The 15609-nt window shown below is 38.5% G+C and overlaps 1 protein-coding gene across 7 annotated transcripts; it reads left to right on the plus strand.

The window, feature by feature from the left end:
- The first annotated feature begins 133 nt into the window (after positions 1–133).
- On the plus strand, positions 134–14933 carry LOC118280735 (collagen alpha-1(I) chain). Of its 7 annotated transcripts, none has more exons than XM_035601080.2 (20): positions 134–223; positions 1651–1746; positions 3413–3595; positions 3696–3826; positions 3917–4090; positions 4196–4324; positions 4532–4918; positions 5011–5161; positions 5257–5885; positions 5974–6082; positions 6338–6474; positions 7069–7216; positions 7513–7611; positions 7941–8084; positions 9376–9534; positions 10095–10209; positions 10588–10718; positions 11019–11242; positions 11339–11669; positions 11834–14933. In XM_035601080.2, exons 2-20 carry the CDS (start codon positions 1677–1679, stop codon positions 12616–12618), a joined length of 4236 nt encoding a protein of 1411 aa, XP_035456973.2. In that variant the 5' UTR covers positions 134–223; positions 1651–1676; the 3' UTR covers positions 12619–14933. The 7 variants fall into 7 exon arrangements, with proteins under 7 accessions (XP_035456973.2, XP_035456974.2, XP_035456978.2 ...); XM_035601081.2 differs by having other exon boundaries at positions 149–316; XM_035601085.2 differs by having other exon boundaries at positions 149–316; positions 6353–6474.
- The last annotated feature ends 676 nt before the right edge of the window (positions 14934–15609 follow it).

The following is a 15609-nucleotide window of genomic DNA, read 5'->3' on the forward strand; positions in this document are numbered from 1 at the left end:
ATAAACTTTAATTTATTACCAAAATAAATAGAAATCGTATCGAAAACAGGTATTACCTAATAAATCGAATTTAATCTTTTCGAAAAATAATCGACTAAACAATTTCAATAATAATTATTATAATCGGCTCATCGCTCTAGTGTTGTGCACATATATGTATGTTGTGTTGTGTGTGCGTGGTGATTTGTGTTAATGCTGATAGAAAGAAATTAAATAAAATCAGGTATATTTTGACGATGAAACTTACATAAATGTGAACAAACACAGTGTTTTGTGTTATCAAGTGATAGTGAATCCGTCGGGAGGCGGTAATCGTGTACGTTCTTTCGCTATTTGTGGATTCTGGATCTCGTCGATGTACCATAAACAAAAATGTCAGCGATCCCGATTTTTTGTTTCTTGCTGCATACCCATCGTTATACCTTAATTAGATCACACGAATGATATAAAATAATGTTAGACGCTTTCTCCCGTGGTATCATCTCGTTCGAATGGCGTTCCCGAGGCAATAAATCGGCCATAGCAAACGTGCGTTTCGTGTGCTCGCGCCCGTCTACACCCGACCTATCTCATTGTTTATGTATGGAGAATAAGCCAGGAATTTTTATGGGGATTCGCGGTGTATTCTCGTTTTAATTGAATATCTGGAAACGATCAGGGATTCTCGGCGCCTGGTAGTGACGGCGGGGTCGGTCCGCGCCATCGGCGTCCCCCCGACCGCCAAGGTTTTTGTGATCTCTATTTATAATATTCTCTCGATCATTTGGTGCAGCATAATGACATTCTTGTAATGAAGTGCCGTTCTGTGGATTTGTGGGACATGTGCCAATTATTGTGCCCGTGACGAAACGCGCCACGGATTAGTTTTGTATGTATACAAATGCACAACATTACTGTTTGACTTAGATGGGATCACATGGGCATAGAATAATATCTAGAGAGTGTTGTAACATGGCCATGTACTGTCTTAGACACTGTGATACTATTTCAATGTGCTAAACACCTGTAAAAGTGTTATATCTATCACACTTGTGGATAAGCAGGTACATTCATTCATAGATAATTTTTTATTTATTTACATTCAAGTCAATGTGTTTAGATATTCTGCCTTGTTATTTTGATGTTTTATTGCTAAATTCTTATTATTAAAGACAACATTTTTGTATAAATTATTGCTTATTTTAGTAACATATTCATTATAATGTGTAGCACCAAGGTCTAATAACTGACCTATGCTGATTTTGTTATAATAACTGTTAATGCTAATCACGATCTCATAATGTCATATTGCTTTTCTGTTAGACCGTAATTACTATTACTAGGAAAATTGTAGGTAAATTGTTAGGGTTAATAATTCACACCATTTTAATGTAAAATCTTTATCTTTATTTATACAGATAGTGCAACTAGGTTTTGTTAGAAATTCTACCTCAAGTAGACAATAAAATAGGAAAATCCACGATGACAAACTATTGATAACATTCTTACGAACAATGATCTAATTAAAAGTATACTTTTATAGTTCGATAATAATTAAAAACACTGGTACACAAACACTTCAATTTGATCCTCTACAGTTCACAATTTGTTTATTTTTTGTTTGACAAATGGCCTTCACAAAAGGTAAACATGATGATATTGTGTGTTCAGTCAAGTTGGCGAAGGCACGCAGGGGTATGATCAAGGAGAAGGAGAAGGGCGGAGGCGCCCGCCTCAAGGACGAGCCCAGTGATCCTGCTGAGCCCGGTAAGATATATAATGAATATTGGATCTTTACTTACTGATTAATAATGATTATTGTATATAAAAACTTTAATTATTATTGGATGATTACTTTTGTGCTTATCTCTTATTTTTCTGTGGTGTATATAAGAAATATATACAATTGTGTACAATAAATGATATTCCATTCTATCATATTGATCTTCATTGATTTATTAATATAATTGAGGTATTTCATCAGTCAAAAATTAATTGTTTCAACTTCTTTTATATTAAAGTGTTCTAATGTAATCACACTTTCTATCATTAATTGATTTCATTGCATCTAATTTTCGTATTTTGTAGCTAATTTATGTGAAATAATTAGTTTTGCCGTTTCATACAAAAAAATTATGACATCAAGCACAATCTCATACAAAATTCATAGAAAACTATTGTTTTTATTTAAATTTCCAAATACCCAAGTATTGAATTTGACTAATTTAAAAAAGTAGGTGTCAATGGTTTGAGTATTACATTTCTTGTTATAAGTAATTTAATTTGTTATTGGTGTTATGTACAAAATTCCTGCTATTAAATCATTATATATAGTTTCTATAGTATAATTTTCAAGTAAGAAATAATTAGTAAACAGGATAACTGATTAAAATTTACATCCTGTAACATAGTAAGTTTGAAAATTATTTATTGTGGGTTACACCTAAATTCTTACTAATATAATAATGTGTTGCAAATGTTTGTGAGTTTGTGTATATGTTTATTACTAAATCTTTTCAAAATGGCTAAAGGGATCGGTATGAAATTTGGAACAGCTGTAGATTGTGGTCAGAAATAGCACATAGGGCCATTTTTTATTCCAATGAACTGTGAAAGAAGCTGCTGGCAGAAGCTAGTATTGTATGGTATTGATAATAATTGTCTTTATCTATTGCAATAATATTTGCATAATTATTATTGCTATAGTCAACAAAACACTTTGGAATTGTTTACTGTGTTACTTTATTTTGTAAAAACTTACTTTTATATTTAAAAGTACACTAAACATCCAATGAAGTTCTTTCCAAAGTAAATAGAAATATACATTTGTTTCAGTTAGACCAGTTTCTTGTTTCAGTGTTTACATTCATCTGTAAAATAATGAACAAGAAACTTTATTAGTTGTGTTTTAGAATATTAATTTCCTAGTAAATATATCTAAAAAACAGAAAACGTAACTGCTATGGTGAAAGCCAAACCAGTATGCACAGCTATGCAAGTAATTGATTCATCTCATTTATTATCCCGCTCTACTCATTGTTTATCTATCCACACACATAATTAACAATCTAGATATATACTATTAAATCGTAAATCGTTGCTTTTCACAGATACAACGCATTCAATAAGTCTATCGCGTTAGTCGCAATATTCCAGTAATTTTTACAAATGAATTCAATAATTTAACATAATTTACTGGTGAGCAGCGGTGCTTAGTATTCAGTAAATGTAATTAGCAATAGACAATTCTTTGCTAAGTTAATCTTTCAATGAAAGTGAGATTATAATTATTGCTTGAGAGTTATTGAAAACATCGATACTTGAATTAAAGTGTTCATTAATGGTCAATGTTTGTTTGGGTCAAGGCCTACACAAATACTGGAAAGATTGTACAGTTTTATATTATTTAAGTTATTTTTCTTTCACGAATCAGGACATGGGTCGCGTCCGCCGTCAGCGTCGCTGCCGACCCCAGCGGCGTTGAAGAAAGAACCTGACGAACCTCAACACAGGGTCAAATTGGAACCCCACAGTCAGTCGGGTGGAGAAGACTCCACTGCCGACCTGGGAGTTGACGGCATCAAGACTGAGATTGACGGCCTTATGGACAGTGACGGTAAGATTTTAGAAAAAACCTATGACTTCCTATGTCCTGATTGTTCTAAAATATCAACATATTTATGTTTGTTTGTTATTAAATAATATTCTCTTACCAGGTGACCCCACAAAATCTCCGTCGTGCGAACTCGGCGGCCCAGGCTCTCTAAAGTCGGAACGACTTTCCTCAGACTCAAATGATATATTGGACCCACAGACAGGTCTCAGAGGACCCACAAATAATCTCCAGGTAAGATAACAATTAATTTTTTATTAACAAACACTTTAAAACTTGAAAAGTATGATATAGACTTAATATTGTTATTCTTTTTTTGTCTAGGATCAAAATCAAAATTGTCGTAACCCCAACGGTGGGCCTGAGAACATGGGGTCTTGTCGCATGGGTGGCGGGGGAGGGCCTATGGGCCCCGGTGTACCTATGGGCTCCATGTCTGCCAGTGAAGCACAAACACTACCTTCTAACGTCATCAGCAAACAAGCTGGCAGTATGGAGGTAACATAGCTTATTAAAATATCTAATAAACACTATAATTCATCTTTAGTTGTAAAATGTTTGTAAAAAAATAGAAATTATACTAAATACTGGATGTATTCCCAGCAGCAAAGTCAAATCTTCGTGTTCTCGACGCTGTTGGCTAACAAGGGGGCAGAATCCGTCATTTCGGGGCAACATCACTCAATTATAGCGTATCACTGCGCACAACCAGGCACTAAGAAGTATCTTGAGGTAAGGAACTGAAATTAATATGTTAATAAATCTATGATTTTAATTTTGAATTACAATACTAAGGACTTGTTTCACAATGTCTACACTATGTATCAGATAACTTTGAATTAAGAACGTAATTTGTATGCACTCTCTGTCACATAAGTTTATTAGACACTTATATAAAGGTGGTGAAACAGGCGCTAAATATAATCTTGTAATTTACAGAAACACCCTCTCAAGATGGGCCAGTTCAATAAACAGAGCCCTGCACAATGGCTAAACAATCTCGCCATGGCCAAAACTCGAGGTGGGATGCGAGGCGGGCCTAACATGATGGGTGGGCCTAATCAAATGGGGCACATGATGGGTGGACCAATGGGCCCCAACATGGGCCCAATGGGTCACGGTGGGATGGGACACATGGGCCCAAATATGATGGGCCCTAACAGAATGGGTGGGCCTGGTGGTCAAATGATGATGATGAAAGGTGGACCAGGACAGATGGGTCAAATGGGACCTGGGATGGGGCCTATGGATGGGTTTCCAGGAGGCACCCCGTCCTGTGGTGTCATGGACGGCCTCGGTGCTGATGGTGAAATGCCCTGGGACACCGTAAGTATCATTTATATTTTTACACAGACCTCTGTATTGTTATTTTCGTGATAATGTATTTTGTTTTAAACTTTTCCTTAATAACTTTACAGAAAAACCCCTCTGTAATGTCGAATGGCATGGCGAATGGACCCGGCTCGTTGCCGGCTTGCTCGGAAGCGGGCCCCACTCCACAAGATGCGCCCACTAGCCAGGCCTCTTCCGACTCTGGTCCTGATCAACCTTGCCAAACTGGACCTAAAGGTAATAAAATATTGAATAAATTTTACTATCAAATATATATTTTTTAATGTCGTGTATAACCCGTTCTTTGACATAATTTTATTATAATTTCGTAGGTGTTAAAATACCAGATGAAAATCTAACACCACAACAACGGGCTCATCGTGAGGAGCAACTGGCCACAATACGCAAAATGCAACAGATGTTGTTCCCGGAAAGTGGAGGCAACAACCCCAACCAGGGTCCTGGTGATGGATCACAAGCCCCCAACGATATCAACCCACCAAACTCCAGTGCTAATATGAATATGTCACCTTTCCCCCCAATGTCCATGGGGCCAAATGGTCCAATGGGATCTGGACCAAATGGGCCAATGGTTTCCATGTCAAACAGTATGAACTCGGGACCGAGCTGCACAATGTCCGGCCCGATGGGCCCCAATGGCCCTATGGGTGGGCCAATGGGGCCTGGCGGTCCTATGGGTCCAAATGGCCCCATGGGTGGTCCAATGGGAGGTATGGGTGGGCCGGGTGGTATGGGGATGGGAGGGCACGGGTCTATGGGGCCTAATGGTATGATGGGTCCAAATGGACCTATGATGTCAGGTATGGGTCCAAACGGGCCAATGGGTCCGATGGGACCTTGCGGGATGAAAGGAATCAGAGGTCCATGTGGTGGTCCAGACATGAAGAGTGGCATGTGTACAGATATGCATATGGGAAGAGGATGTGGTGGACCAATGGGGGTAAGATACATTCATTTTTATATTTTCATTTAAAAATGAGACAACAGATACTTGTTCTAGTTCTGATTATTTTTGTTGTTCATTCCAGCGTATGCCAAACCCCATGGGTGGAATGGGAGGGCCTAAACCATGTATGATGGGTGGACCACACATGGGACCTAGAATGATGCCAGGACCTAATCTCAATGCTATGAATGGTAAGAAACTTTCTATACTGAACTAAAAACTTGTATCTATTTTCCTCTTCAATTGTGTAAAATATAAACCACAACTTTTACTCACTGAAACAGGTCAAAATTACGATTTTAACACCACTTTATAAAAAAACATACTATAAAAAGTAAAACGTTTTACTATCTTTAATTAAAAAAGTATTAATCACTCGTTGAACCCCAAAAGCGCAACTAGCGCCCTCTACTACCTGTTTATACAACTTGTTCGATGGTACAAAGTGCCGCGTCTTCCAGGAGGGATCATGATGGATGGGAGTATGATGGGTGGGATGGTGCCGCATGGAGACTGCGGACCAGACCACCATGGGATGCCCGTCAATGGGCCCATGTGTGACGAATATGGACGCGGGAGAAACGTGAGTATTTAGTACCTAGATTATATATCATTAGCTTGACTATGTCCACTGCTGGAGACGAGCCGCTTTAAAACGATGCTACTGAGCTCGATCTTCATCTCTTCGTATCCAAATACTACCAGCTAATTTAAGGATATCATTACTATCCTAGTTGGAGAATTGACTGTATGATAATGAGTGAAAATCTTAAGAACTAAACTACTTTCGAATTCTTGTAAGCCAATAGGTATCTTACCTATGTTCTTCTATCATGGCTCCCTTTTACATAGAACTTGGGCACAACTATTTCACATGTGCACATAATCCGTGTAAACTAATATTAGTGGATTACAAATCAATCTTACATCCTTACTTAGCTTAACAAACTTTAACCCTAGTGAAGCTACAAGCCAAAGATTTACCCAAACTAACATCTAACTATTCACTTTGGTGAGTTTCCGATATTTCGGCACTGTTGCAAGCGCCATGATCACGGATTAACTGGAAACTCACCAAAGTGAATAAACATGGTAAATATCCCGTCATAAGTTCTAATAATCTAACGTTGATCTTTCTTGCCTGCAACTGATATAATATGCTATTTGTATACCACAGATGGGTCCAGGCGACCCCGGCGGGTTAGGTCCGGGGGTGCACAAGGCGGGGCTGCGGAGCCCCAAGAGCCCCGCCTCAGCAGACATCGACTGGCAGAAGATACAACACCAGTTCTTCGACGACCCCAAGTCCATGGATAATGATATGAGTTAGTATTTACTTTGTTTTAAACTTGATGTGTCTCATTAATTGTCTTGTTTTCAGTAAGAGTCTGGCATTCTCTCTCGAATCACTCAGGGTGGAGTGGTAGAGGAGTAATTTGATGATATTTTCCCCTCAAAAATGAAAAGTCAGTCTTAATTTTAAGAATAATATCACGAACACGTACTCTTTAATCCCCCATCCATTAGCAATAGATTAGAAAGATTGAAATTGTGTATGATATTAGATAGAATGCAAAATCCTGTGCCAACAGTTTCTTCATAATATTGTTCACGTTTCCAGGCACACAAGTAAAATCACCTTGTTCTGAAAGAGGCGGGTGCTTACCGCCGCCGCCTTATGGAACATCACCCTTACACAGATCTGCCTCTGTGCCTATAGGTAAGATACATCACATTAAAATTTTACATAAAGGTTTTTGCGATTATACAGATTGAGATCACTATCAATTATCTAAAAGAATCATCCAAATCTGCCTAGATATCAATTGCATTTTTTGAATAATTTATCAAAGACTGCTTAACTATTTTTAAAGTCACTAATTATATTGCAGATGTTAACTTTTTTAAATATAATTCTTTCTTTATTGGAGTTACTGCTAGAATTTTACAAATAAATCAAACTTCCATGTCATACAATTTCAGTTCCCCATATAATTATGTAGATTAATTACAATATTACCCTTTAAACTAAACCCCTTCCTCGTTCAGATGACCGTTATTCACGGTCGGCAGCGACACAATCACCGGGACACGGGTCTGTACAAATGCCGATGTCTGCGGAGGCATCTCGGGCCGGCTCAGGGCTCAACAGTCCCGCGCATTGCAAACCAGGGCCCAAAAACGATGCACCAGGTCGGTACCAATTTCTTTGTAGACATTTACAGTTTAAAAATGGTAGGGAGGACAGTTAGAGAAGAGGCTGGATACCGCATTCATATTTACAGACTTCCAAAATGTTTTATGTAATCTAGACACACGGCAGTGTGTCCGCCAAGTTCGAGCAAAAAAACCGACACACCGGCCGTGGGTTATATTACACGAACCATTTCGGGCCAAGTTCGACCCACCTATAACTCAAAATCTATTTTATCTACGCATATGAAATTTCTAGTATCTGTCGAGATCTACTTACTTATCTAAAATACAAAATTTCATTAATGTACCTATTGTAGATCTTGAGATATTGTAATGTTAATTATCTGAAAAGTACCTATTTCGGATGATATTGCAGTAGTCCATCAGTATGTACACAAGTTGTGGCCACAAGCAGACATTTCAAGTTGAACTTAGCTTTGTATCTATATCTAAGACTGCGTTTAATAGGTTTATAACAAAGTGTGTGAAAACTTGCCAACTTGTTATATCATTTTTAACTGTATGGAACTTGGTACTTATTTAGATCTCACTTCTTTTATAGGCGAAGCATTCCAATATTATCGAACTTGGCAGCCTTTCACATTTATGTTTTGGGTGGGATATTAATTATATGAAAATTACCTATTTCGGATGATGTTGCAGTAGTCGACCAGTATGGACACAAGTTGTGGCCACAAGCAGGCATTTCAAGTTTCACTTAGATTTGTGTCTATATCTAGGACTCTTCTAGCTGAAAATGTTGCGGTATTCAGCCCATTTACTCCATATTCGTATATAGGTATGTAAATTAAAAGGACACATAAGAAAACATAATATTCCATAATAAAAAGAATTAAGTCTTTAAGTTTTGGTATGTTTTCCTTTTAATTCACAATAACGAAACATGTATGGTAAGTCAACAAATATCGCATGAAAAGTTACATGAAATCAAGCCATAGAAGTAGTAGAAGCATGCTCATATATTTTATCTGTGTTAGACATTTTCCCAACCACGACAGAGTTTTATTTTTTGACACGTTTCGCTCCATCCGGTGCGAAATGTTTTTTTTTCTTTTTTTTGTTTTTCTGTAGTTGTAATGCGTATTTTTTGTTTTCCTTCCCCTCCCCCGCAAATCGCTTGACGCTTGAAATCCCACCGTGTGATGAATAACAACGAATAACATAAAATATCTTCAAAAATACGGAATAAACGTGCAAAACTGGACTAAACCCTTACCGTATGTGGCTATAACCACTCGAACATTGGAACAAACATTGGCCATATAAGAAATACTAGAGAAACTAGACGAAGGGGTGTTTGTCCGCACTCTCCAATGTTTGGCGGCGCAACAGCAGAAGAACCAACAGGGTAGTTCGCACGGCAAGGAGCCGAGTTTGATGCCCGTGCCGTCACCGCAGCAAATATCGTATCTCAACCAGTTCGAAGGTAACTTGATTGGACGACACACAGAAATAATCAAAATCCGGGGGTCACACTTGTAGGAAAAGAGTTTTAAGGCCTTTTTATTTGTTAATTTTTTAGCATGTTTTTTTTTTGCCCCATTGAGTGTAACCCCAGGCTAATATTATGTTAGGATTGTATTATTTCTGCTTGTGGCTCTAATTAAGAATGCATTTTTATTACGCTTTAAAGATTTACTCCTTTAGCGTAAGATCACCGAATGATTCATTAAAATGTACTATTTTGATACTTATTCGGTCATCTTACGGTCTATGTTTCATTTTTGAAGGGTAGTCACACATTTGCGTTTGTTAAAAAATGTGTAACTACCCACGTTTTGTGTGTTTTGATTCATGTGTTTCATAGTAGTTATTTGTATGTGTTTTTTCTATATTTATGTTTTCATTTTGGTGGTGGTTGGTGAAAATGTGCTAACATAACGTACTTTCATACTCTATGGCTAATTCGATCTTTCATTCTACATTGTTCGTCCGTTTGAACTTGTGTTTGTCTATGGTTGTAATAGTTTTAATTAACTATGGCAGGTCAAGAGTTAACAATACAGAAACAGCCAAACACGTCACTAAAAGACAACGGGCCGCCATCGAACAGTGGAGGGCAGACACCACAGTCAAACTCAAATCAGAAATCACCCGCAGGGTATGTATCAGAGTGTCAATTTAATACTTCTTTTGTGTTTAAAAATATACGGAACAACTCTTTGTGTGATCCACAAATAGTTGTTTCGGGTGTGAGTGTTATGTGTATGTGAACTTGTATGTTAGTAAACGCACCTACGATATAGGAGAAAATCCTAATGTCAGTGCAGTAATTTAGACACTGGCTACGTGTTGCGAGTTCAGTTCCCGAACGGAATTGATGTGTCTCACAATTATTTACAAGTTCAAGATAAATGAACTTTTACCGTTAGATGAATTTGAATAAATAGAGTTTTTGTAACATTTTAAAATGCTATTATTTTAATAGTTTGTCATCTTAAAATGAACCTACAGGATATTGATTTAACGGTGTTTATAGCATGATGCCGGGCACGCCTGAACCTCACGGATCGTTGTCAGAAGCGAGGGCAGGCCGCTTCTCCTTAGAACAGAGTCCAGGCTTCAATAATCCACAAACACCCACCTCTGCTGCCAACACCAAGTGTCAGGGTAAGTTTATATTTAGTTATGAGTGTTTTATAATAATTGTTTTGTTTTTTATCTAGATAACCGCTTTATAAAACGCATTAAGTAAAAAATTGTGGGTTTTATTTTACTTTAGTTTTGTATACTATGATTCGAAAAGGTTCAAAAACTTTAATTTATACTAAAGCAATTTGCTATGTGTACTGTCTGTATTACTTTTTAGATCAGTTCAAGTGATTTTTAATAAACCCACTAGACAATAAAGCATTTACCTCTAGCATTATTTCTTCAATCATAATAAACTTACTCTTTTCTACTATCCAGATGAAAAATCTCGCCCAAGTCCACAATCGAACCGGTCAAGTCAAGACAGTGCGTCAAAAACGCCGCAACGGGACACGCCGAACTTGAGCCAGGGACCTTACGCGCCGACGTCGTCGTCGTCATCGTGTGCCGGAAGTGTCAAGAACAGTTGCAGTGTCGCGTCCAGTGGGTCCGTTACTACGGCGAGTGGATCCATGGACGACTCTATGGCGGGAAATAATGAGGTCAGTATTATTATAGACATAGACTTTACAGATGCTAAAAGTCAAGTAACATTTAAATTTGATTGATGTGATTTTAATCATGTTTTTCTTTTTCAGACAACACTATCGGGTGGGCCAAACAGCACGAGTCTACCAGGACCTTTCCCTGGCCCGTGCAGTATGAACAGGCCAGACAACATTCCCATCAACCCTAACCAGGGTCCAAATGGGCCCATGACGTCCACGTCTTCCTTCGACCCTATTTCGTCTCTGGCGCAAATGTCACAACAGCTCACAAACACGGTGGGTGGCGGCGGCCCTGGCCCTGGAGGGCCAATGGGACCCAACGGCGGCAACATGGGACCTTTCGGATCAGGACCACACCATATGCAGCACCATCACTCAATGCATCCTCATGGACATCCACATATGATGATGAATGATTTAGGTAAGTGTAAATAAAATAAATAAATGGCTTTAAAAGAGATTATGATGTTAATATTTGAAGTATTTTAATTTAAATCAGTTTGGCTGTACTTCTCAATTAATATTTGCAAGGTAACAAATATTACCAAACAAAATAAAGTGCAAACTATTATCTTCTTGCTACAGGATGCCATATGGACAACATGGGTGGGCCGGGAATGGGTGGACCTATGGAAGGAATGATGGGAGGAGGTGACTTCCCGCCAGATATGAATCTTAGTCCAAAAATGGGTGGAGGGCCAATGGGCGGTCCCATGGGACCGATGGGACCTGACGCAGCCATGATGGGGCCCAGAATGGGTGGTGCTGGAAAGATGCCGCCCTTCAACGGTGCAAACGTACAAGTTAAAGCGAGCGCACCCAACACGATACAGTACCTGCCCACGAGGCCGCAGATGCCTTGCAACTCAGGACCGCGAGGTCCCCCCAGTCTGGACTTCTTGCAGCGAGTGACGAACCCACAGATGCAGATGGAGGGCGGCAAGGGAGGCGTGCCCTACTTCCCCGGCGCGCGCGCCATGGACATGGAGGGCAGCATGCGCGGCGTCATGCGCGCGCCCAACATGCTACGCATGCCGCACCACTACCCCGCCGGGTTCAACTCCCCGCCTAAGATGCCCGATCCGTTCGGCGGGCCCGGGCCCGGGCCCAACCCCATGTGCGGGCCTGGCTTCCGTGGCGTGAAGGGTGGCATGGGACCCGGCAACGTACGCATGGGGTCGGCGCAACCGCTGCCGCCGTCCATGGGCGGGCCGGGGCCGGGCTTCAAGGGGCAAGGCTTCGCGGTGCCGTCGACGGCGGACCCGACGTACGCGGCGCAGTTCCACAACTTCCAGCAGCAGCTGTACGCGACGGGGTCGCGCGCGGCGCAGCCCCACCAGACGTACCCGCCGTACCAGCCGTCCAAGTGATGGCCGGCGACCGAGTGCGCCGCCTGCGCCGCGGTGTGACGTCGCGGCTCTGTCGATGCTGTTCAGTTTTAGCGACGTTCGTTCTTTTGTATTGCAGACTGATCGGTGGTAGTTTGTGTTTTTCGTCGACGAAGAATGCGACCGTACTTAATAAATTGTACACCAGTGAAATGAGAGATCAAATATTTTGTTAGTGATTTTCGTTAGTCCGCGTATTATTGTGAGATTTTTCGATGTTGTGAAGTTTTTCAAACTAATTTTATTATGTTTATTGTAGCGTATCGGTTTCGTTTTAGGTCATTATTCTAGGTTTCTTGACTGAGCATGAATTTTATGTTAGTGAATGCAGATGCGTTTGTACAAATTGTACAAAATTTAGACGTGTTATTGTGTACTCTACATAATTTAAAGTACAGTTTTAGACGTAATTTTTTGCTTATGGCAATAAATTAGTTTTAGATGGTTTTTACACAGACATGCCAGAATTTCAGTGTATCGGTTCCTTTACTTAGCTATTTTTATATATGATTCCTATGCACACAGATATCTAGTCAATTTTGAAATTAATGGAGCCCAACCCTGTGTTAAAATGTAATCTTAAACTATTGAATCCGCACTTTGGTTACTCTAATAACACAGAAGTACATAATTTTATATGTTTTGTCCATTTTAGTTTTATGTTAATTAATTAATTAGTGAAATTGGTTTATTATAATTATTTGGCTTAATGGTCAGTATAAATTGAAAATTATGTTTCAGTTGATTAACTGTTTCATTTGATCTGAATAGCAATGTTTTTTCTGTCTTCCAATACCTTTACTAGGCTCTTAATATAACAATACCGCTAGTGTCGAGTATACATGATCATTTTATACTCTACTTAAAGCTAAAACTTGTTAATTACAAGTGCTAGTAGTCTTTACTTTTAATAATTAAAAGTACTTAAAATCTGATGCCATATTATTTGCCACATGAATTTATTTCGTGATATTTTTAACCGTCTTATTTAATTTATTATCGTCTGTAATTCTGTATGAACAATGCCAAGATTATCGATCGCAACAGTTTTTGTTTTAATCATAGTACATAGGGCATATTAATATGCTAGGCTAGTAGTCGCACATTGTGGTTGACACAGTGGCCTTGGTTAAGTAATGCCTTGTTTAAAAAGCAATGAACCCCGGCGGATGCGGAGCGAGCGTTGAGCGATCACACACCGGACCTGTGTGCAGACTGCACTACACACACAGACACACATACTAATTGACGTCATCACTCATCACAACATTACATCACAGGACAAACAGACCCTACACTTACATATTTCTAAATGTGGACAGCTAATTTGTGTAGCACAAATGATAACCCAAATTAGCTTCACGTTTAAAATAGTATTAATTAGTTTTTTAAAAGACGTGTTATTAATATCGGCGTCGAATCGGACATAGTATTTTATATAACACGCAAATATGATCTCCATTTTTAATCGAATAGGATAAAACCGTGTTAAATGACGAAGGACACCGATATGTTCAACGGACGGATTTTAAAATTGCAATCCTCTCGAATAATAATTATTTGTTTTATTCGGGACATGGTAAAATATCTAACGTAAGGTCTAAGCTATATTTGAGTATCATAGCGATACTAGTCCAGTACTCTCCCGTGATCTCATTCACTGCTTTGTGCCAATTGCCAAGTATCGTTGGGTGACGTAACACGTCGAATAAATAGTCGCGGAGACACGGAGCGCGTTCCAACGAAATTATTGTAAAGATTTATAAGCCGCGGTATTAGCTCAACGTAGAACAGTCTGCACTCAGCTCTAGATCTCGAGATTACAAAGGGCATGGAGTAATTGTGAGGAAACAGCACAACAGTCCAGTAAGAAACACCCGCTAGCAATTAGATAGTCTTAATTTAATTGTAATTATAATATAAGGTAAAGAATGGTTCTTGTTTTAGTAATAAGCGAAGAGCAATGATATAAAATAGTTTGTGTAATATTGATAAGAGATGAAATTAAGATGCAAACTATTGGTTGTGATTCTGACACAATTTGTTAAGTTGTTCGTAGATTTGTCACACGGAGAATTGTGGAAACTTTACTGATTCACGATAAGGCCCTTTTTAATTTTATTTTTATTTTTGTTTTTGGATATTTTTTACTTGTCGTTCTCGTTTGTACATCGCTAACAATAATTGTACAGAGTACTTTTGGACTTAATTTAAGGCAATAAATGTATTTATTTTATAACTCGTGATGTAAGAATTTATTCTTAATTATTATAAAAAAATATATAATATGCTTGTAACTCATGTTTTATTTCCTAAGCTGTTACCTAACTATCCCTACTTTCTTTAATAACACTGATTTAAACTCTGATTGATTGAACATGGACAAAATCTACATTAAATTCAAATTTGTATTTGCTGACTTAAAATGCAAGAGTCTGGCAACATTATTTGCTACTGCGATCTACGACCATTTAATTTTAGTTACATGTAATTAATCGATGGAATATAATTTCCAGATTTCATGAGTATTACTTTTGATATAAACGATAAGTCGCAATATAGATCAAAGTCCCCATAGTGTTCTGTAACTAAAAAAACTATTAAACTGAAGAATGTCACCAGTGAACAGAGCGGATCTGAGATCCTCAAGAGCTTTACTCAAATTATTCAATTATGTGAAGCTGTGAGCTGCTATGTGAAAGGTAAGAGCCATATGGGTACTAGGCGGAAAGCCAAAAATATATAAAGGATTAATACAATAATTATGAAATTAGGAAGAGACACGAATAAGTAACAGCGTTCTGTAAATGTTCGGTGATATAACAGCGAGGGTGGAGACTAGGGATTAAAGCAAGGGTTAAGCAGATGTTACTCTCAGGTTGATGAAAATAATGGCATTAGGTACAATAATTGCAATAAGTTACCTGCAATCTACAAAGTATTTGTAGTATCACGTATAGTCAAACTTTGTTT

Source organism: Spodoptera frugiperda, chromosome 16 (assembly GCF_023101765.2).
Source record: "Spodoptera frugiperda isolate SF20-4 chromosome 16, AGI-APGP_CSIRO_Sfru_2.0, whole genome shotgun sequence".
NCBI lineage: Eukaryota > Metazoa > Arthropoda > Insecta > Lepidoptera > Noctuidae > Spodoptera > Spodoptera frugiperda.